Source organism: Tauraco erythrolophus, chromosome 6 (assembly GCF_009769465.1).
Source record: "Tauraco erythrolophus isolate bTauEry1 chromosome 6, bTauEry1.pri, whole genome shotgun sequence".
NCBI lineage: Eukaryota > Metazoa > Chordata > Aves > Musophagiformes > Musophagidae > Tauraco > Tauraco erythrolophus.
In genome coordinates, this window is record NC_141470.1 from 6,286,547 (window position 1) to 6,307,154 (window position 20,608).

Below are 20,608 nucleotides of genomic sequence, written 5' to 3' on the forward strand. Positions count from 1 at the left end.
CAGCCAGGGAGATTTTCAACAACTTCCTTGGCAAGTTAAATAAAACTCTGACAAACAAGCTACTACGCAGCAATAAGTCACCAGAAACTCAAGGCACCTAAAGACGTGAGTTCTTTAACTCCCACCAACCCTAACAGAGCAAACCCTCGACAACCCAGACCTTTAACACGAGCCCAAACTTCGTGCTGTGCTACTGCTTGCGGAGTTACTTCCCACACCGACTTACTTGTACGTAGGAATGTTCCAGAGTCCTTGCCATTTGTATGTTTTCAAAGAAAGCCAAGACAGAGTCTTCATCCCACAGTAAATTCCTAATCCATTACATAAGATCACATCCATTATCCACTGAAAGGAGAAAAACACAGTGATGCTGGAAAAGAAACACTACGCATAACGTGCAGACACACTCAGCCACAAGAGCATCCCCAGAGAAGAGGTGCACGAACCATCAGGAGAAAATCTCAGGTGCCCAAACCTACTCCAACGAAGCAGAAGTGTTCTACAGATGATGGCTGTAGAGGCTCTTGCTGTGTTAATCCTACTACAGAACAGATCTCTCCCCACTAACTATCAGCTCAGCTCCACTCTGCTAAGCAAGAACTTTAGAAACACACCAAAAAACTGAACATATTCCTATGGACTGGATTTTACTATGCCAAATAACTCTTGAAGCTTCAGGTTGCTCCCTGAATAAATGACTTGCCTCCAGGCTCGGGATGTGAAGTTAAACAAGTGGTTTCTCCCTGAGCTCTGCCTCATTACCAAGCCCTCCTTCTGGAGAGGGAGCTCTTGAGCCGAGAAAAAACTGGCTGTCCTCTGCAATCAAAGCAGCTGAGCAGAGAGTGTTAATTCCACAAGAAGTTTTTTGAAGCCTTGATGTTTTTATACATAATGCATTTACTTTTATAAATACAACCATGTAGCAAATCATTACACGCTTGGGAAAGAGCCTGTACTGCAAGAGTAAAGCCAGGATGAAATAACAGATGAACCATAGCTGTGTGCCCTGAATGTAGATAGTTTTGATCACTCTGGCAACCTATTTACACTTTAGAGGAAAAGAATAGTAATTTTTAAAAAAAAGTGTGTCACTTTAAGCTACAGAGCTTGTTTTTTCCACAGAGGAAAAAGACTGCAGTAGTCCCTGTGGTGTGAAAAATCACACACAAGCAGCCTGTAACCCTTCTTGTCTTAAAACACTGTCACGTGCAATGACCATACAGCTTTTCAGTAAGGTCAAACATTTGTCTTTTAAAGGCTTTTGGTAAATCACACTGGAAATTCTAAGCACCGTAATATTTACTGTTTCCAGAAAGCAGAGAAGACAGCTTTGCACAGAAGGAAGGGCTGGATACAAATTGCACCGAGGGTTTTTTTTTAACAGGCAACAAAAATCACCATCCAAAACTTCATACACAAAGTTTTACCCTTCTCATAATTTCAGATTTTACGGTTTGTACCATCACCAAGTGTGTGAAAACACTCAGGTAAAGCTTTAGATTCTCTCTCTAGTGTGAAATGAGCCAAAACAAACATTAAACCATGTGCAATAGTTTGAAAACCCACAAAACTATACGAACCCTATGGCAAACATCAAACTCAACGCGGAGAAGCACCAACAGTCCGGAGCTGCAGGAGTCACACATACATCTTTGGCCACATGCACGTAACATAACTTAGTTCTCACCACCTCCTACCCCCCTTTAAAACACGTTCTTCCATTCAGACAAGCATCACCTATGCAGTACGTACGTGATCCCACCAACATTCACTGAAGTTTGGAAGCTGGTGCTCCAGGCTGTACTCCAGAAACTCAAACATTACACTGATGATCATACACATCCACCAGTCTCGAATCATCAATGTCTACAGAACGAGAGTAAAAAAATAAGAAAATCTTTCAAATATTCACAACAGTTGCACGACATCTGAAAAACCATCACAAAAATGGATACTTGCACACCAGACTGAGCAGAACCAGACACCACTTACACTAATGCTCTTTGTAATCTAAATAAAGGACAACTTTCATAAATACTGTAGAGACGTTGCTCAGATTTAGTTTTGCAACAGTGTATGGAAAAATTACTTTTTTTCTAATTTCAAAACTCATCACTTAAAAAAATACGAGATTAACCCCTCTGGACTCCGAACACAGAGGACACACACGGTGCACTTTGTTTACTGGTTATTTCTACAGTTGAGTATCTTGTCTCCAGTACCCAGAAAAGGATCAGGAAACTCCTGACAATCTTATTTTTATCATGTGATAGTGTGGTACAGCCAAATGCTGACAGGCCTCTAAACTTACCAAGTATGTGGCACAACAGGTAAGACAGACACTGAAGAGCAGAGAACGTAACGTATCGTCTCAGCCACGGGCAGAGATTTGTGGTAACACTTTATTTCCTATTTCTAAGTGGGTAAGAGCACATCTGATCTGCTGTGTCCTCAGCAGGGTGCCTGGATGGAAGGTGGCGATTCCAAAAGCACTAGGACTGATTCTGGAAAAGCACACGTAGCTTGGCGTGGACCGCCAACCAGATCTCTCAAGCAGAAGGTGGAAAAATGTAAGATATGCATTATTAGGCCTGAGTCTGGCAACATGTGAGCTAAATGACGCCAAAGCAAACGGGGAGGCCCACAATAATTTGATGAATGAGGCACATTTGTTCTCAACATCACTGCTCTGGTGCTTTGAGATCCAGCTTCAGAGTCTGTTACTCAAACCAGATTAAAAAGAAATAGAAGGAAAAATCCAAACACATGCTCATCTCTGTTTATGAAGACAACACACTCAACTTCCAGCTTTTTCTAGAAAAGTATGTTAACTGACAAATCAGAAATATAGCAGCCAGCTTCCGTCAAGCTCAGCAGCGCAGAAGCAAACACCTCGAGGAGCACGCCGGGCTCCCCAAACCAGACTGCAGGTTGGCAAGATGACATCTCAAGCCTTTCTGCAGAAACAGTCTCTTAATAAAAGCCAGGCTTCTGCCAGACCAAGACAGATAACAGCTTGATTGAGTAGACTAGCATATGGAATTCCATTCTAGTTCCTCAGGAATACGTTACTCCTCCTCTGATGCCTTGTTACCAGGCTCTCACGATTTATGCAGTTTTTCCTCAGTACGACATTATTCATAAAAATAAATACAGAACATAACCAAAATGCTATTTTGATATTTAAATTTCTAATGTAATTCTCTTGGATGAAGATGATCCAAGTTTCTCCAGATTAATTCTATATACTAATAGAGCAAGCCACCGACAAGCTGGCCTGAAGGTCAAGTCTCCCCATGCTTAGCACACTGGTCTTTTTGTTAGGGCGGGAAAAAACACCGGACCAAAACAAAACACCCACAGGTGAAATCCAAAACAACAGTTGTAGCTTATTTTTAAAACAGCCTGAGCTTTTTCAGTTTATTATTTATAGTGATCTTGTAGGTAAGAACCCAAACAAACAAGGTCTGCAGGGCAAAACACAGTGAGCTAGTAAGTTTGCTCAGGTTAAAAAAAGCTAATATTTAGACCAAAGTAACCAGGAGAAGAGTGTTGAATGTGTTTGCCAGAGACAAGCACAACTGGAATTCCTTCCACAGTTGGTTGAAATTGATTAAAAAGTAGCAAGAATCAAGCCACTACCCATTTAATGATTTAAAATCCTGATTTGGATGCTGCAGGGAGAAGCCTGCCTTAGAACAGCAGACAGGTACCATCACGCAGCTCTGTCTGGGTACCAGCAGACTTTCACTGCCCCCTCTGAACGCTGTCTGCCCCGAGGTCACTCGAGCATTTCCAGGGGTAAAGGTTTTTACTTTTACTGATCTGACCTCCGAGTGAATCATGGTGGAGGAGGGAGCTTGCCAACGTAGCGTTACTTTGGAAAGAAGTGAGGTGATCTAACATGGTCAGGAGAACCAGAAAAGCCGTTCATGCATTACAGCCTGTCAGTGTAGCTCACAGATGACTGCCTGCTATAGCTGAGCACGAAGACTGGCATCACTAAGAGGAGCAGCCAGGCTCTGAAAGCAGAATAGTACCATAAGAGAAACGCCACAGAAGACCCGTTCTTACTTTCAGGTACCAGCCAAAAAAGTGAGCAGGAACAAATCCATCCAGTTTGTCCTATAAAGCAAGAAGACAGTGTAGGTCACTTTGTGCTACAAACAGTAACCCATTCTTAAGGCTCACTTTTTCCCTCCCCAAGAAAAATGCTGCAATAATTTTCATTTGTTTCACATATAAATACTCGATGCATTTTATGAATTTCTTGGTTCTCAAGTACAGTGAACAAACGAGCTAGCCTCAAAGCAAACTTTAAGGGGCAGGAAGTGGAATTTGGATGGTACGGATAAAGCAGAGCCCCCCCATGAATGCTAAATGTCACACTCCTTGCCTTGTGAGGGGACAGAGCAGAACACGTTCAAGGCAGAGCAAGAACATGCACTTCTCCGCCAGATCCCATCCTGTATTTAGCAGCGCCTCTTAAATCCTATCAGTCCTGCCACTGTAAATCCCTGGGCAAAGAGAGCCTTGCCTCCTCCTGGCTTTGGTGCAGGACTAGAAGAGGACAGTTGTAATTGCTCCCAGTACTCCAGCTCCTGATGCACTACGGCTCACGGGGCAGTCCCAACGGATTCAGTGCTCCCCACTACACAGGCACTAACAGCTCTGCGCGACGGGGAGTTGTAAGTAATCATCATTGCTTTGCCCTTGAATTTCAAGTCTTCTGTTTGCCAGCGAGAAACAATAACCTGATGGTTTCTGGTACTCAGAAAAGTGCAACTTATGGGTTGCTTGGTAACGTGCAACTTTGTGCCTCAAGGTGACCGTGAGTGGGAGATTCTTTAAGCACACAAATAAACCCAACCTGCGAGGGGAAAAGGTTTACATCAATAATCTGAGAAATGAGGATTGCTGAACAGTTTACTCTCTCCTGGGCAATATAATTAGGATATAAAGAGACACATCTCCATCTGTTTGACAGGAAAGGTCAAGAGAAGAGAAATAAGAAAGCTAAAGAGTCAGTCAAGATCTGTTCTCTCATTCAACACTCAAAGACTCGTGGCTGCACTCTCAGGAGTTCAATTAAGGAAGCTTTTACCAAAAAAAACCAAAACAGTCAGAGCAAGTAAGCTTATTTGTTTCTTACCCAGATGTTGTGAAATGGATCAGTTTCATTGCCGGGATCATAAATGAGGCAGTTGCCACCGTAGTCTCTTTCTGGCAAAGGAACACCTAAGTGTGGATCGATGTACTTCATAAACTGCCTGCCATCTTGCACAGTCTGCAAGAGGAACACAAGCCCCAGGTTTCCCTCTTAGCAAGTATTCATGCATCGAAAAGGACAAAGATAACTAACACTGTATCCTCAAACAGGTGGATTTTTTTAAAGTGTGTTGCAGAACAACTCTTGAAATACACCCAGACCTCAAAGCATCACATGACACGACCTTCTGGGCCTCTAACACTAAACACTAAGGAAAAAATGACTACAGAATGAATTCGAGATTTCTTAAACACGAAAAACCAGAGATCTTTAACTGTTTCCTAAGCCACTCTTCTATGCCCCCTCCCTCCCAAAAGCTTGGCACTCGGAACTGGCACGCAACTCATCCTTCCCACTGACCCTTGGTGCCCTTCCTCGAGCTTGGTGAGGGTAAAGACAAAGCAGCCAGTAGCTCAGGAAAGGCTCGTTTAATGGCTGCATCTCCTGCACTGGTGTCCTCCCAGTTTCCCAAACGGGAAAGATCCAGCAGCACTTGAAACACGCAGCTCGAACGACACAGCACATGCCAACATCAGCAGACGGGCGCTGGCAGCAGGATGAGTCGTGCCTGGTGCTCGGCTCGCTTCAGCTACAGAAGGTGGCCAACCGTTTCGGGGCAGGAAAAATTCAGTGCAACTCGATGAACAAACAAAGAGTCATTTCAAATCAGGTCCCACGAGCGGCACGGGTAACGAGCTCGAAGCAAACAGCAAGGAAGAAGTTATCAAAATGTTATAAATGGTGACCAAAACTTGAACTAATTCACTCGTAACTCACACAGACGTGTGCTGAGCGAGTATTTCCCGATGCAACTGCTCACTGCTGTGGCCAGTGTTTTACAACAGAAGCAAGGGAAAGCCCACGGCAGGCCAGCAGGCAGTAAAGCAGGGCAAGGCCAAAGTTAGTTAACAGCAATACGAATAAAATTATAGAATAAACCCACTAAAGTCAGATTAACTGTAAGACAAGTTTCGACTACGAGCGAGCTTGTATTTGCTGGTGAGGAAGCTTAGTCACTCACAGACGCAGCAGAATCTTAACCTTACTTAAACCTGGGCAAAGTAATAATCTATTTTTAGTGAAGAGGCGAGCAACAGCTACTGAGTGTCCTCAACAACTCGACGGCTGGTAACACAACACACCACCGCAGGAAAGCAAAGCAATTCCAGGGTTTTCTATCAGAATTCAGAGCTACACCACCATCAACTGAAAATGAAACATATTATTCAGTCTGATTGCACCTAGCCAGGAGAATCATCTACAAGGATGCCTGGAAAAAAACAGGGTAACATGGAACATAAGAACACAAGAATAAAGTGGAACTGAGTAAATATTCCTCGGTGGGGAGGAGCAAGAACAAAGGCAAGACAGACCTGTTTGTGCCTGGGAAAGGGTTGGAACTCCGCTCCCTCCAAGCAGGAGGGGCAGCCCAAAAGAAACCCTAATGAGACATTGGGCCCTGCATAAGGGTTTGCACCGAACTCCTGAGTTAGGACAAGGGGCAGAAACTCCCACTGTTGTTTACTGCTCTACTGCGGACACGTTCCAGCTGCCTGCAGAAACAATGAGCCAGGAAAAAAAAAAAAAAACAAAACAAGAAAAAAAAACACCAAACAGTTTTGTGTTCTTAAGAGAGCTTGGCACTGACTTTTGATGAGGTTCCAGGAAAGCCAAGCAAAACCAGAAATGCTGGAGCCAAAGGAAATCTTTGATTAGCTGGAAAGGGCTTGATCAACATTAAAAACTTGCTTGCAAAGCAAATGCCCTGTTCCAACAGAAGACAGATCCTGACACCTCTGGATTCCAGCTCCACTACTTCAAGCTTACTTGGCCTCCAGAGGCAAAACATTCTTTCTAAAAAAAAAAAAAAACCAACCAAAAAACCAACCAAGCCATGTTCCTCATCCTTCTCTCATCAAAAATGATTTTTTCAAGCTACCCAATGAGTATGTGATGGTACTTGCACAACCCTTTTAAAACCCAGAGCACCAAACATCACTCAGACGTCAGCAAGAAGGACCTACCTGAAAATGAACAACTGGGGACTCTAACTGGAATCTAAACCTGAAAAGCAGCCAGCTGTCTGACAGGGGAGGACACGAGTTACCTCTCACGGTTTATTATCCGTACATTTGCTCTTGGTTTGAAATCACGCTGCTGCCTGAGGAAGTGACTGCAACAATTGGATTGAGTAACTGAGGAAAGGATGAGTCTCCTTCAAAATCTCGAGCTCTTCCGTGGCACTCTAGCTTGGTTTGCAGTGGTGTTAAGGATACACATGGGAACACAATGGCTTTATTAAGAGCATCACGTTTACTGCTCTCACTTATCCCAAAATATTTCACTTTAACTGCTGCATTTCTGAGAAGTCATCAAACTGTAAAAGCCAGGGGAAAATTCTCAGTTTACTAAAGGACAAGAATATGGTAGACAATAACGTGCTTTATTTGGAAGTACCAACAGCACGTCCTTCTGGAGAAAAGATCATCCTCAGCTTGCTGCCACTACACAAAGTTGTGTATGAAGTTTCAGTTTATTGCAAAAAAAGTTCAAAGCATCTATAATTCAAGGTAAAAAAGTCTTTCAAAAGATTAAACACAATCTGTAGGATCTAAGAAACTAACAGCTCATACGCACCTTCAGCAAGTCACATCAGGTCCAGCTGAGCACCAGGGACACCAACTCCTGATCGTTTGATCTAAACGAGGACTCTGACTCCTTATCAGCTCATTTAAGAACATTTCACTGCAGCGTCTCTAACCCAGGCTGAGACTAACTGGAGGTTAGGCAACAAGGTGAAATATTTTTATAATATTATAATTGTTCCTCAACCTGGAAGCCTCATCAAATAGCAACAATTTGATTTCACAAAACCAAAGAGCATCTCCCGTAGTCAGCGAGAACCCTCAAGAACACCACAAAGGATTTTATATCCACATTAAACTGGCATTTAGGAACTGGAGGTCTAAGTTACTTACCTGGAAGAGTATAAAGATGAGGAAGAGCTCATACACAACGCTGACACACAGCCAAAACCTCCAGTAAGCTACAGAAACAGACAAAGGGGACATTAGCAAGCTCTCCAGCAAAACAGCAGGCAATTGTTCCTTTACTGGAATATAACTAAACATTTCAAGAAGAGATGCTCCCACCAAGAAATGAAAAAGCCCAGCACTCAAGGAAAGTGCTCGCTGTCCTTGCTAAAGAGCACAGCCAGGAGGGCTCAAACCACCAGACAGGCTGCCATGTAAGTGTGCCACAACTGGATCCATGAGAATGGACCAGGAGCCATAGGAATGCTTCAGCTCAATGAATTAAGTATTTAAGAATTAGAAGGAAGGATAAGTGCCACTTGCAGTGCTTTCTCCAGCAGTCCTCGCAGAACAAATAACTATATCTTTCCTGAACTAATCTAATTTCCTTCTCCACAACCTCACCTGCCCAACTTTGTTCTCCCAAAGAGAGATGTGCTTTGCCAGCTTCTGCCAACGTACTGTGCTAAAACAGGCAAGACTAAGATGGAAAGGAGGAACCTCTGTTTTTACTTTTGGAAGCCCACCTTTTTCCCTGAAGACAAGGCTTTTTCCTCAAGGGGCAGAAAGCATTTCAAAATACCAAACATATTTTCAATTTTGCTAGGAATTAAACAAAACAAAAAAAAATTGTACCAAAGGTTTAGCAGGTGCTAGAGGCAAGACCTATGAGATCATCTGAAACTCTTCATAATAAGAGAAACACTATGCAAAACTCAGCTGCTCCAGAGGCTGCAGTCATTTCTCACCCTCCCAAGACATGAGATTACAGCTCTTCTCACACTGCAGCAACACCCGAATCTAAAGGGCACACAAATTAAAGTATTTGTACACTTCCAGCTCCATCATTGTCACCTTCCTTCTTCTGAAAGACTCCGTTCCCAGGTAACAGGCTCTCTGACTGCCCCGGGCACCATGGGCTGCATTCAAGCTCCTAATTCATCCTACTCCACATGGAGACTGGTTTGGCCTCTAGTCCATAAAGTGATTTCTGGGCTCTGAAACTCATCCAGCGCTTTCGTGAACTCCCACACGAGAGGAAGCAGGTTAATGCAGAGCCCGTGTGTGTACAGGGTGCTCCACCACTCTCTTGTAACCACATCCAAAAACTTACACAAGGTAATTCGGCAGAACTCGACTCATTCGGAGTGGATATTTAAATCTCTTGGTAACGTCACATACTAATCACTCCGCAATTATCTTAATAAGACTTTCCTTCAGGTGTTTCCTGTTTACACTTATAAAACAGAGCTCTCCCTCCACGCTTACATCCAGGTGGGAGTCAGAACTGGATTGGGACAAAGAGGAATCACAACAGTCACGTGGAGACAAACCATCCCACCTGCAGGAACATGGTATGCCATGAAGTTCTTGAAAAACCAAGAACTTTCAGGCCTGATTTGGGCATTTCTCTCTATTAACTCCAAGGCAACTTAGGTGTGTTATGTTTAAAAGCAGGACCATGGCACAAATACTGCAAGAACTAAACATGAACTCCAGGCTTGCAAACACACTTGTGTATCAGCTCAGAACCTGAAACCAACTAGCCAGGGTGCTGCAGGGCTTTGAGAGGCTTGTGTGCCCCCTGAGACAAAGGGATGTCATCCTTGGCCAATTCAGCCTCAAGTAGCAAAAAAAAAAAAAAAAAAATCCACACGTTTGAAGTAAGTGTCTGACAGCCTGCTTCCGACATCATTAAAATAGACTGGAATGTGAGAAGGTGAGACTTTTTTCAGCAAAACCGCTAAATTAATTTCACCGAAATGGCCTACTTTACACTTCTGGGAGGGTGGGGAGAGAAGGAAAAATAAAACACTCAGGTGTGGCCTGGATAGCAGAAGTTCAGAGCTATGTAACAGCTTTCACTGGATGTTTGGAACTTTCAAAATTTTTCCTTTGAAGTCTACAAACATAATTGTCATTTCTGAATTACGCAATACAATGAAGTGTCTCCACAGAGGTCAGTCATTAAAAAAACAAACCCTTAAACACTCGTTATGAATTGGGTTTGCCCCTTGGTGTCCTTGAGGCACTAAAAAATCCGGTTTGTGTTTGATAACATGTTTTCTATCCTGTCCTACAATGACTGCATACCTTGAAGGGTGAGCACGATGTTCATGGCAGAAGAACTAACCTTTCATTAACACACTTCTCCCACGAGAACTGCTGTGAAGAAAAAAAAAACTTTACACCACTCTCAGACACCAGTGTGGCAGACCAGCTCTGACACTGATGCACATACAGCTCAGAACGCAGAAGAATCTGAATCCTTATGTGAGCATTTCTTTTCCTATACAGAGAGTTCCGGCAACGGATGATCTGCAGCTGCTGAAAACGCTCAGCAACACTTCACAAGGAAAAAAAAAAAATCTGGTTATAATTTAGTGGGCTTCCTCCCCAGCTGACATGGGTACCCAAGAGGTTTGGAAGACTACTTTATATCCGTGCGTATACACCAGAAACGAGATGTCTTCAAAGCTGTACACACACTGTGTTCTCTCTCTTCCTGGACCGGCCTCAGCTTTAGCTCTGAAGTTATTTTTGGCATACCTCTAATATTTGTTTTCCTTAAATGCACTTGTCACCATGAACCTCCTTCAAATTAGGACTATCACCCTGATTAAGTAGGCTTCAACTAATCATTTGCATACCTGATGGTTCGGTGATTCCTACGCTCAAACACTAAGCCGTTTCCATGGCAGGGAGCCTTGTGAGCACACGATGAACGCTTACCAAGAGTGCTGCCCGGCTGAGTGCACAACCAGCCACTCACCCCTACTTATCAACGGAGGTTCGAGTTTGACCTATGCCACCTGAAAGGCTAAATGAGTAAAGAAAAGAATTGTAGGTTATTTGCCCAAGCAAGGCACTTATCTTAGAGCTGCTCAGCGGGTGGAAGCCATGAAGTGCTCATCAGAAGCTGCCCAGACACGAGCAGGGAGAAGTGCCATCTGAGCAGCCACACGAGCCCGGGCTGGCACACGCCTGCTCAAATTACTGCTCCAGAGTACAGGGTTTTCCATGGCAAGCTCAGGTTCAAAAGCACCACCCGTGACCTGAGAGCTGCAACGACCAGGAGGTGGGACAACTCAGAGCAACCACCGCAGGAGAGCCCTTCAGTCCCAGCTCTGGGTCGGCAGTTTCATGTTTCTGCCTGTAATGCCTGAACACTTTAAATGCCACGTTAAGATAGAAAAATACGAGTTAAAAGCTGAGCTTGTCCAAAGCCCTAAGCAGAGTCTCATCTATTCCATGCAGCCAGTGAAAAAGCAACCAGTTAGTATCACTATCCTGACAGTCCATTTATGCAAAACCAGTGGGGAGTATCCAGACTCCTGAACTGTTAAAGGAGTTGTCGGAAAGGGGCAGGTCATGTACTATATATATATAATATCTTTTATTTACAAATACTAAAAAGTTGGCACACTGATGCTGACTTTATCCATGATTAATTTATCATGAAATGCAATACACTCCCCAGATTTGGGTGTTCGCCCAACAATAAATGGACCCTCAAGCAGAGTTTAAGATTTGTCCCTTGTAAAATATTGTTCCTGGGGGTTAAGGCAGTGTTCCACCTTTGCCAGAAGGTTTGGCTGGAACCAAATGGAGGCCTTGAAGCCAATGGTTTACAGGAAGGAAACGGAAAATGGGATAAAAAGCAGGGTAAGTTTGTAAAGAAGTCATATACACTTATTTTCATGATAATCCTACATTTCTGATTTACACTAAAGTAACTGGTATAGGCCCATGTAGCAAATGGGGGGCAGGAGGGAGGTGTGAAATCAGCAGGAAACCAGTAAAGCTGGATGAGCCATAGGCTAAAGCTGACATTGCCTGTAACACTGAAAGGAAGGCCAAAAAAAGGATCACCAGTCTGGACGGATAGCACTTCCGTGGTGGCTAAGATCAGTTTCATTAATAGCCTTAGTGAAAAGTAGGTTAATAACACAAAGCCCAAAGAGCAGCAGCAGGGAAGGCAGGACAGTGCAGAGGAAACCAGATGATCTCCGAGGACTGGAGCAATAGAAGAGCTCAGAATGCAGTTTCACACTTGGGCACCAGTGAGTTTTCATGTTCATAGAATCATAGAATGGTTTGGGTTGGAAGGGACCTCAAAGATCATCCAGTTCCAACCCCCCTGCCATGGGCAGGGACACCCTCCACCACACCAGGTTGCCCAAAGCCTCATCCAACCTGGCCTTGAACACTTCCAGGGATGGGGCAGCCACAGCTTCTCTGGGCAACCTGTGCCAGTGCCTCACCACCCTCTGAGTGAAAAATTTCTTCCTTAGATCTAACCTAAACCTGCCCTCTGCTCATGGGTTTAAACAGGAGGATCCAGTGTCACCTGCCAGGCACGCGGCCGTCACGGCAATGTCACCACGAAAAACACACACGCGATATAAAGACGGCCATCGAGGTACTGCCAGAGATACTGCGAAGCACTAACACTATCCCCAAAAAAATGTAAGTGTTCTCACATCTGCAATACCCTGCACAGTTCTGGACAGCCATTTTAAAGGAGAAAACTCAAAATAAAACACACAAAGAGAAGGACAACCAAAAGATTATGGGGCAAGGGGACTTATATCGAGGGGGGAGACTAAAAGCAAAACCAACGGTGAGCTGGCATGTGAGCTGCGTGTAAATAAACCAGGTGGATAAACACCGAGTAAGAGAAGCTGTTTAAGCAGAACAGCAGCATCAGGCACAAAACCCAGACAAAAATCCAAACCATCTCTGGGCTGGTCACAAGTAGGTACCCACACACCGAGTAACGGGGCTCCCAAAGGCACGGGGCAGAGCAGGGCACGCCGGCGAGCTGCTCGGGACACACAGCCCCAAGAGTTCATGGAATGGATCCGACGGGGCCGTACGTGACCGTAGCGATCCGACAGCTTCCTCTGCCCTATAAATGGACACAGCACGCAGCCGCCTGCGCTGCCAGAGCCTTTGAGATGTGATCCTTCTCCCAGAACAGCACCGCAAAGCTAAGGTCAGACTGGCTGCCTGATGGGAACTTCCCAACACAGCCCTCTAACCGGAGAGCTGATGCTGAACCTCGCAGGGCTCCTGCAGGAGCCTTCCCACCAGAGAAGTATGGAGAATGACTGCCCTTCTCCTCTCAGCAGGCACCCAGATGTCCTACTGATCTGCCACAGCCGCTAGAAACTGCTCTTAAGATCATCCCATCAAACAAGACAAAGGAAAGGAGAAGACAAAAGGCGACAAGAACACACTCAGCAGTTGGAGTGACTGAATACATGGGAGCTTCTTCAAACACTCTGTTCACAGACAATTGGAATCTGCTGAAAGACAGTTCCAGTCCAGTAACTGCTGCTTCCAAGACAGCAGCATACAGAGGTGGGTAGACATTGTCTCAGCCCACGCTAGAAGTTTGCTGCAGAGATCTCTGACCTTCGGACTTTTCCCACCCAGTTTGTGCTAGTTTGTTCTGGGGAATAAAAATGACTTCCGTCCCCGACAAAGCCAATGGATGTTCTAAAACTGAAAGCACCCAAATATCACTGGTGTCCTGAAAAGAAGATTTGTCTTCTAGGAGAAACCAGAATTAACTCTAACAGAAAGGAAAGACTAAAAACTGCTATTTTGTAAGACCTCAGAAATGCAAACTCCTGAACAAAACCTAAAGTTTGCAGAGGTGTGCTGCGGGTACTGCTCTAGAACAACGTCCGCTCTATCAAGGCTTAACCTCTCTGCTGTTTGTCATACAGAACAGCATTCCTAAACTGGAAGGTTACATTTTTCACGTAAGAAATACTTCCAGCTTTATTTTGACTGTAAGAGACCTTAATGCTTTCAGGAAAATTATGCAAGCCTATATAAATTAGGCAGAAAATCAAAGATATTAAAATATTTTCATACTTGACCTGATATAACATGACATGAAAGAGGTTTTGTGCTGTGCTTTCAAATGATTTCAAGACTTACAGTCTTACTAGGAATCTTTCAAGTTATCATCAGGGGCTTCTAACCTACCAGTTACTGTGGATAACTGACATCCAGCAACGGGAACGCAGCGCTCCAGCCACCAGATACGTGGTCGGAAGTGCAGTCCCATTACAGAAAGGAGGGAAGTTAAGGTTTCGAGAATCTGGCAGTTCACACAAGGATTTTTACTAATGACAGGAATCCAAAAAAAAAAAAAATCATCCTATTCTCCATGCAGATTGCAAATCCAGGAGGATGGCTGTGCTGTTTGGAGGCTGGGTGGAAGCTGGGAGGCTACGGGATAGGTGTGTGCTGCTAAGGAACCTGTAGTTAGTATTTAAATTATGACATACTTTCTCTATGAGTAACACAGATATTTACGTTCACCATAAACCGTGCAATTTATCAGAAACATCTGAGTGACTTTAGCAACTTAAATTACCTGGATGAGGTCTTGAAAATGGTCCATCTTTAGCTTGTGTAACTCCGAAACATAAGAAAACCAAAATGCTGGCAACAATACCTCTGCAAGCGAAACACAGAACAAACTGTTTACATTGCTTCATCTTTCGAATGAAGTTGTGAATTATATTCTTCAATGTAAAAAATGTCTGGTCTTTGTGTCTTAAGGGCTAAACATGTCAAACAGATGTCTTTTGGAGATTACATTTCAGGGAAACAGGTATAAATTCTGTGCTATTGAGCGTGGTTTCATGACAGTGTGTCTCAAAGCCCAAAGTTCCCCCATCCATCCCTCTCCCTTCCTCCTCACTAACTGCATGTCCATTCCTTCCACTTTGCCACCACTTATTAGTATCCGAGTGAGGAGCCTGAGCTGACCGAGAGCTCATCCAGCAAACACAAACCAAAAAGAGCAGGTCCTTGATGCACGCCATGAGCCTTAGCTGGCAGATGAGATGCACAGTAAGTCAAGAGCTTCCCTACATCTTTAAGAAGCATTTATGCCCACTTGGTCAGAAAGACACGTAAAATTTAGCAGCGAGAATGCTCTCAGGTTAGAGAGCTTCTCATTGCTCCAGTAAAACCTGACTGACATTTTAAAATGAACTGTTGAACTTGTCACCACTCCAAAACATTTCCTTAGTCAGCTAAAGACATGGAGAAGCTTATAAGACCAAACCAGTACTGGTGCTATTTCCAAAGCTGGAACTATAATATAGAGCCTAACAGAACGTGACAGAGGAATTAAAGAAAAAAATACTACTTATCCATGAGCCCAAACATGCTGAAGACCCACAGCCCCATCCCAATACCCTAAGCCTGTACTTGGAAATACCAGGACTACAAATTCACATTTACACGGAATAGTCTGTGTTGTGCATCACGTAACAACACGCGTCTCTGCGCTATCGTTATGCTTAGTCACGAACCAAGACGGCCAAGATGATTGTTTCAGACCTTGTGAGGGTCCTTTTCCCAAAGCTGCAGATGACCTGAATCTAAATCACCACAGGAACTTACAGTTACGTTCCTTTTTCGAAAATCCACTCGCAGCCAAAGAGCAGCTGCACTGCAATAAGCTGGAGTTTCAGCTCTATTATTCTACTTCAAGTTCACCATGGGAAGTTTTGAAGAAAATCACAAAATTTCCATAATAACTATGCCAGCACCATTACTTTTAAAAAAAAAAAAAATAAATTTCTCCCCTTAACATCATCACACCACCTCCTCACGCAGCTTCCCAAGTCCATCCAGCAGCTCAGCCTGCTGGCTTACCGTGGCCTGAGGCCAGAACTTCGCTAGGATTTGAGAGGGGTTTCTTCAAACTGCCCCAAAGGCAGCCCGGGTGGACAGAGTTAATGTATTCTCTTGAGCAGCAGATCAGGAAGACACTAATAGGTAAAGTGTGCCTATGGAAATAATTTGAGCACTTCGCCAGACAAGACAGGGAGAACATGGCGATGGTTTCGCTAGCACAAAGGAGCAATAGTTTGTGTTATCTGAAGAGCGGATTCAGAGACATGAGAAGACCACGATTCTGGTCTGTGAGTAACCTGGAATGGTCACCTTGGTGAGCAGTGATCCGTTATCGCCACAAACTGGTGCACAAGGGCATCTCCAAAGGGAGACGTTTCGCGGCTTGAAATTCCACGTACAGCCCTGATGCATACAGGGTTTCTTTAAACCCGAATGTGTTTTCTACATGGAAAAAAATTAACTCACCCCCCACCCAAGAACTCCTGCTCAGCATTCAAACTGTTTGGGAGACGTGGATTTCTTCCACAGCCGCTGCATGCAAAGCAGGTTGTTGAATATTTACTTAGCTGCCCTTAGAGCTGGAGCTCAGTCCCATCCGCTCCTCCTGGGGGCATAACAGCAGAGGAGAAGCTGGCAGCTGGGATGGAACCTCTCAAGGCTGCTCTGAGTGCTGTAGGAACAGTGTGAATCTCCTGGATCAGACAGGTTTTGCAGTGCAACATCTCTCTGGCCAACCAAGTAAACCTTCAACTGCGTTCACAACAGAGGCAATCTGGTCACACGTATCACCTGATCACATCGACACCTGTGTGCGTGATCCTAACAACCTTTGACTAGATTTACACAAAACATTCCTATAAACCTTATCTGAGAACAAAAAACATCCTCCTTTAATTGCCGTAACGCGCTGCAGGAAGGAACGCGGCGCTCACGCCAGCACACCAACAGATGCAAACGTACATCTTCGCCACAGATACCACACCCCGGGATCCCAAAGTCCGTGCTCTCGTTTGGGTTTTGTCCATCATCTCTCCTGACAACCTCACTGCACGAATCCAGCCGCTCACCCTGCCCTGGGCGGCTTCTCTAAGCAACTGGACGAAGCACTTTTTGTAGTGGGGAGAGCGGGAGCCCCAGATGACTTCCCATGGCTTTAGCTGCCCCGGGAAACAGCGCGACAGCAGCTGGCACAGCAATTTGTACACTCTGCTTCCATTTCATGATCTGCCCTGAGCACCTCAAGCAGTTCACGGGCACCCTGGCACCTCTCAGCAAGAGCCTGAGAACAAAGGAGGTTTAAGAGTCTGCGAGCATGTAGTTAGACTTCGCAACTAAGCACCGAAACACTGCTCCACTGTCGCTGTGCAGCAGTTGGAAATAAAAAAGCATGACAGCTAGAGACACTGCTCACTGGTGATGAAACTACTTCTGCTCATGAGGCAGGCAAGTGTGCCCAGGAAATGCCTGCACACAGTGACAGCCTCGTGCAGGCCAAAATTCTACATCAAGACACTCACAATAGCTCTACATTAACACTGAAAAAGACCTCAGGGTAGGATAAGGTATTTTAAGTTACGGAAGCAAAAGAAAAATTGTGAAAACTGGGGATATGGATATAGTTATGCATGTTGTGACCATCTTACTCCTGCTCTGAAATGCCTCTTTTTGTTCAAAAATACACTTAAGAAGCCATAAAATTGGTCAGGAATAACGAGCTCGAAGAAAGCAGTAGGCACATGGATGCTAAAGAAGATAAGAACTACGGCTGGGACATGAATTGAGCTGGAATCCTTCATGCTTAATGCTGCTAAACTTGCCTTGGCACTTACCTCAAACACCTTCAGAAGAGATTTAACTGAGACTAGACAGGAGTTCCCTGAAAACTGCCTCGGCATAAGGAATTTGCCATGTAACTACAGCAATAGCAGAAGGGTGCAGCGTGAGTGGAAAGAGACGTCTCCTTCAAAACCAGTGACAAAACCCAGTATTGGGAAGACGTACACAATTCTCAGGATGCTGCTTTCCAAGTGTTTTTTACATCTAGACATTGCAGGCAGCATTGCACAGTGAGAGGTGCAGAACTGATCAAAGAACATTCGCGACTCGTTGCCTGTATGACGCTGCTAAATCGATTTTAACAACTGGACGTACCATTCCCTGCACTGAATATGCAGGAAGCAACTTCTATTTCACGACAGAAGGGTTAATCTGCTGATTAATCTTCTCTGGGTTTGTTTCTATTAAAGCAGTAAAGGCTCTAATCTCAATAATAAGATATTCCACTGAGTCACCTTATATCTGTATTACTCCCTAATGATGTCTCATCACTTCTCTTCCAGCTTTTCCCTTTCTTTATTTTGAACTGCCATTCCAGAGGACGTCACGCCTCCGTCTGTTCCCAGACTCACTCATTACAGCTGGGAATAAAATGGCATTTGTTCACACCACAGCCTTGCAGAAATCTTCCCAGCTCCAGACCGGGCACTGTGTTCCAGCTTGTTTCCTTTCACCCCCACGTGTAAAAATACAAACCCTCAGCTCGGCACACGTGTGAGCCAATGACACTAGCTACATCCATTGTGTAACTGAAGAAAAACGACCAAGATTATCTCAGGAAATACCCTAATTCCTGCATCTCCATGACGATGAATACTATATCCTGAGCCACTTTAAAAAAAGGTAAAAAAATAGGAAGAAACCCTTTAACAGCAAGGGGGAAAAAACAGGGTTATATTTAAGAAGCCAGACTGGTAGAAAGCAGAATGATTTTTGTGCTTATAGCAAGGATGCTTTGCATCTGTAAGCACCCCTTAATTTTCAAAATATAGTTACATTTTTTAAAGACCACTTTTATTCCCTCTTTTTGTTCCCTACCGTACTACTTTAAAAAGAGGAAAAATTCAATTACACATAAACTATAAATTCAATCACTTTAACTTATGGTAGAAGTGGACCACGTGTAAGGACTCATCTCATTCTTATTTTCCAAGAGTTTTCCTTTGGGCTACAAGTCCTCATGTTACTTTTCAACAACAACTAACGATCTGTATTGAAATCTTGCATGCAATTTTACGAAAAGCACTTAAGTCAGAAAATTCCTTCAGTCACAGCTCCCGCGATTTAGAAAGTTAGGTTATTTTAAGCAAAAGAGGCAGGATCATTGCCCAAAAAACACGGCCAGTACTTCGAGGCTTCAGAGCGAGTTCCGTGTTTTGTTTTAAATCGCACGCGCGCGGCAGCCACCAGGTATCCCAGCGAGTGACACGAAACCCATCAGAAATTAAAATTCAGTGAGCAGCACCAAAGGAGCTTATGGACTTGTGCCTGGTTTTGCCACTTTCGAAGGGTTTGGGCATTTAAACAAGTTAATTAAGGTCATCTGAGGTGGCTTATCCCCCAGGAAAAGCCTGTATGGGAACTTGTGCCCTTTTCCACCGTACACCCGACAGAAACACCTCGAGCACTCACCTCTTTGTGTTGTAGGCTGTATCTTGGGGGGTTTCTTCAAGCAAGGTGACGTAGCCCAGCGCACACGTGAGGATGAACAAGACTGTTAAGGTATGAGCTCTCCTAGAATTTACAAGAGAGAAAAATGACATCAGAAAGCAACAACTTGTACCTTCACCTGTCGGTGAAGCCTCCGTAAGCCCAATACACAGACAGCAGTCAGCAATACTGAAGAAGTTTTATGTAGTAATACTAAAGAAGGTGGTTTTTACCCAACCCAGACAATTCTACATCCTGTACAGCACAGAAACCAGAATTTACATGGCCCTACACTCCGTTACCAGCCCGCCGTGCCCCAGCAGGCGGCAGAAGCCCACCGCCAGAACGGCTCTGGCTCGTTTTCCCCACGTGTTCTCAGTTAAGGAACGTTTGGACAAGCACTTGGTAAGGGAAAAACAGCAACTTGAAAAAAAAATATCACCAACTCTGCTAGTGCTTAGATCCAAAAACCTCCAGCCTTCTCTCCTGGCTTGTCAGGTACGTAGTTGATGGTGCAGAGCTGCGTATCAAAGCCTGTGAACAACAAGTGCAGCAGGCGGAACAGACTCACGACTGCACAGAAGGAAATTCACTCCAGACGTGGGAATGACACAAGAAAAGCTGGCCATTAGACAAATCTTTGGGTGAGAACAGTTGCAATTGTAAAGAATTACAGTGCTGCCTCTAGATGCCTTATTTCAAGTGATTCTCACAGTTTCATTCCATCTCGGATCGAAGGGCAGGTACAGACTGACGGCGAGAGGTCTGTGCCCGCGGGACTACACGTGGCTGTCTCCACGCGAGGGGTTTCTGCTGGAAAAGCACAGCTCCACAGCAAAGCTCAGTGATGGTGGTTCTACACGGGCAAAACACGCCACCTCGCCGGTGTAATCCACTGCCACGGGCAGGGCATTGCCAGCGTACATGGAGTCAAAGTTCTTGCTTCCCCATCCATGAGAGTCCTCTTGCTTACACCGATTTTGGCAAAGCACTTACGTGTGAAAGAAAAAAAGGACTAAATACGCCAGAAGAGAACTAGCTCACTGCAGCTCCTTGGTGTGCACACACACCCCCCGACTCGTGATGACACGTATCATATTTGTACACTGCACGTCTGCATGTTGTTTATTTAAAAATCAAAAATTCC

The 20,608-nt window shown here is 44.5% G+C and overlaps 1 protein-coding gene across 2 annotated transcripts in view; it reads right to left on the bottom strand.

The window, feature by feature from the left end:
- Positions 1–20,608, bottom strand: part of PTDSS2 (phosphatidylserine synthase 2) — a 40,187-nt gene that overhangs the window by 11,457 nt on the left and 8,122 nt on the right. For both annotated transcript variants that reach the window (XM_086613644.1, XM_086613643.1), the window contains 7 exons: positions 19,444–19,545; positions 14,699–14,781; positions 8,248–8,315; positions 5,153–5,287; positions 4,075–4,125; positions 1,753–1,866; positions 227–345 (listed from right to left, as the gene is read on the bottom strand). In XM_086613644.1, the coding sequence (XP_086469770.1) occupies positions 227–345; positions 1,753–1,866; positions 4,075–4,125; positions 5,153–5,287; positions 8,248–8,315; positions 14,699–14,781; positions 19,444–19,545 (672 nt within the window). The remainder of the gene's footprint in view (positions 1–226; positions 346–1,752; positions 1,867–4,074; positions 4,126–5,152; positions 5,288–8,247; positions 8,316–14,698; positions 14,782–19,443; positions 19,546–20,608) is intronic.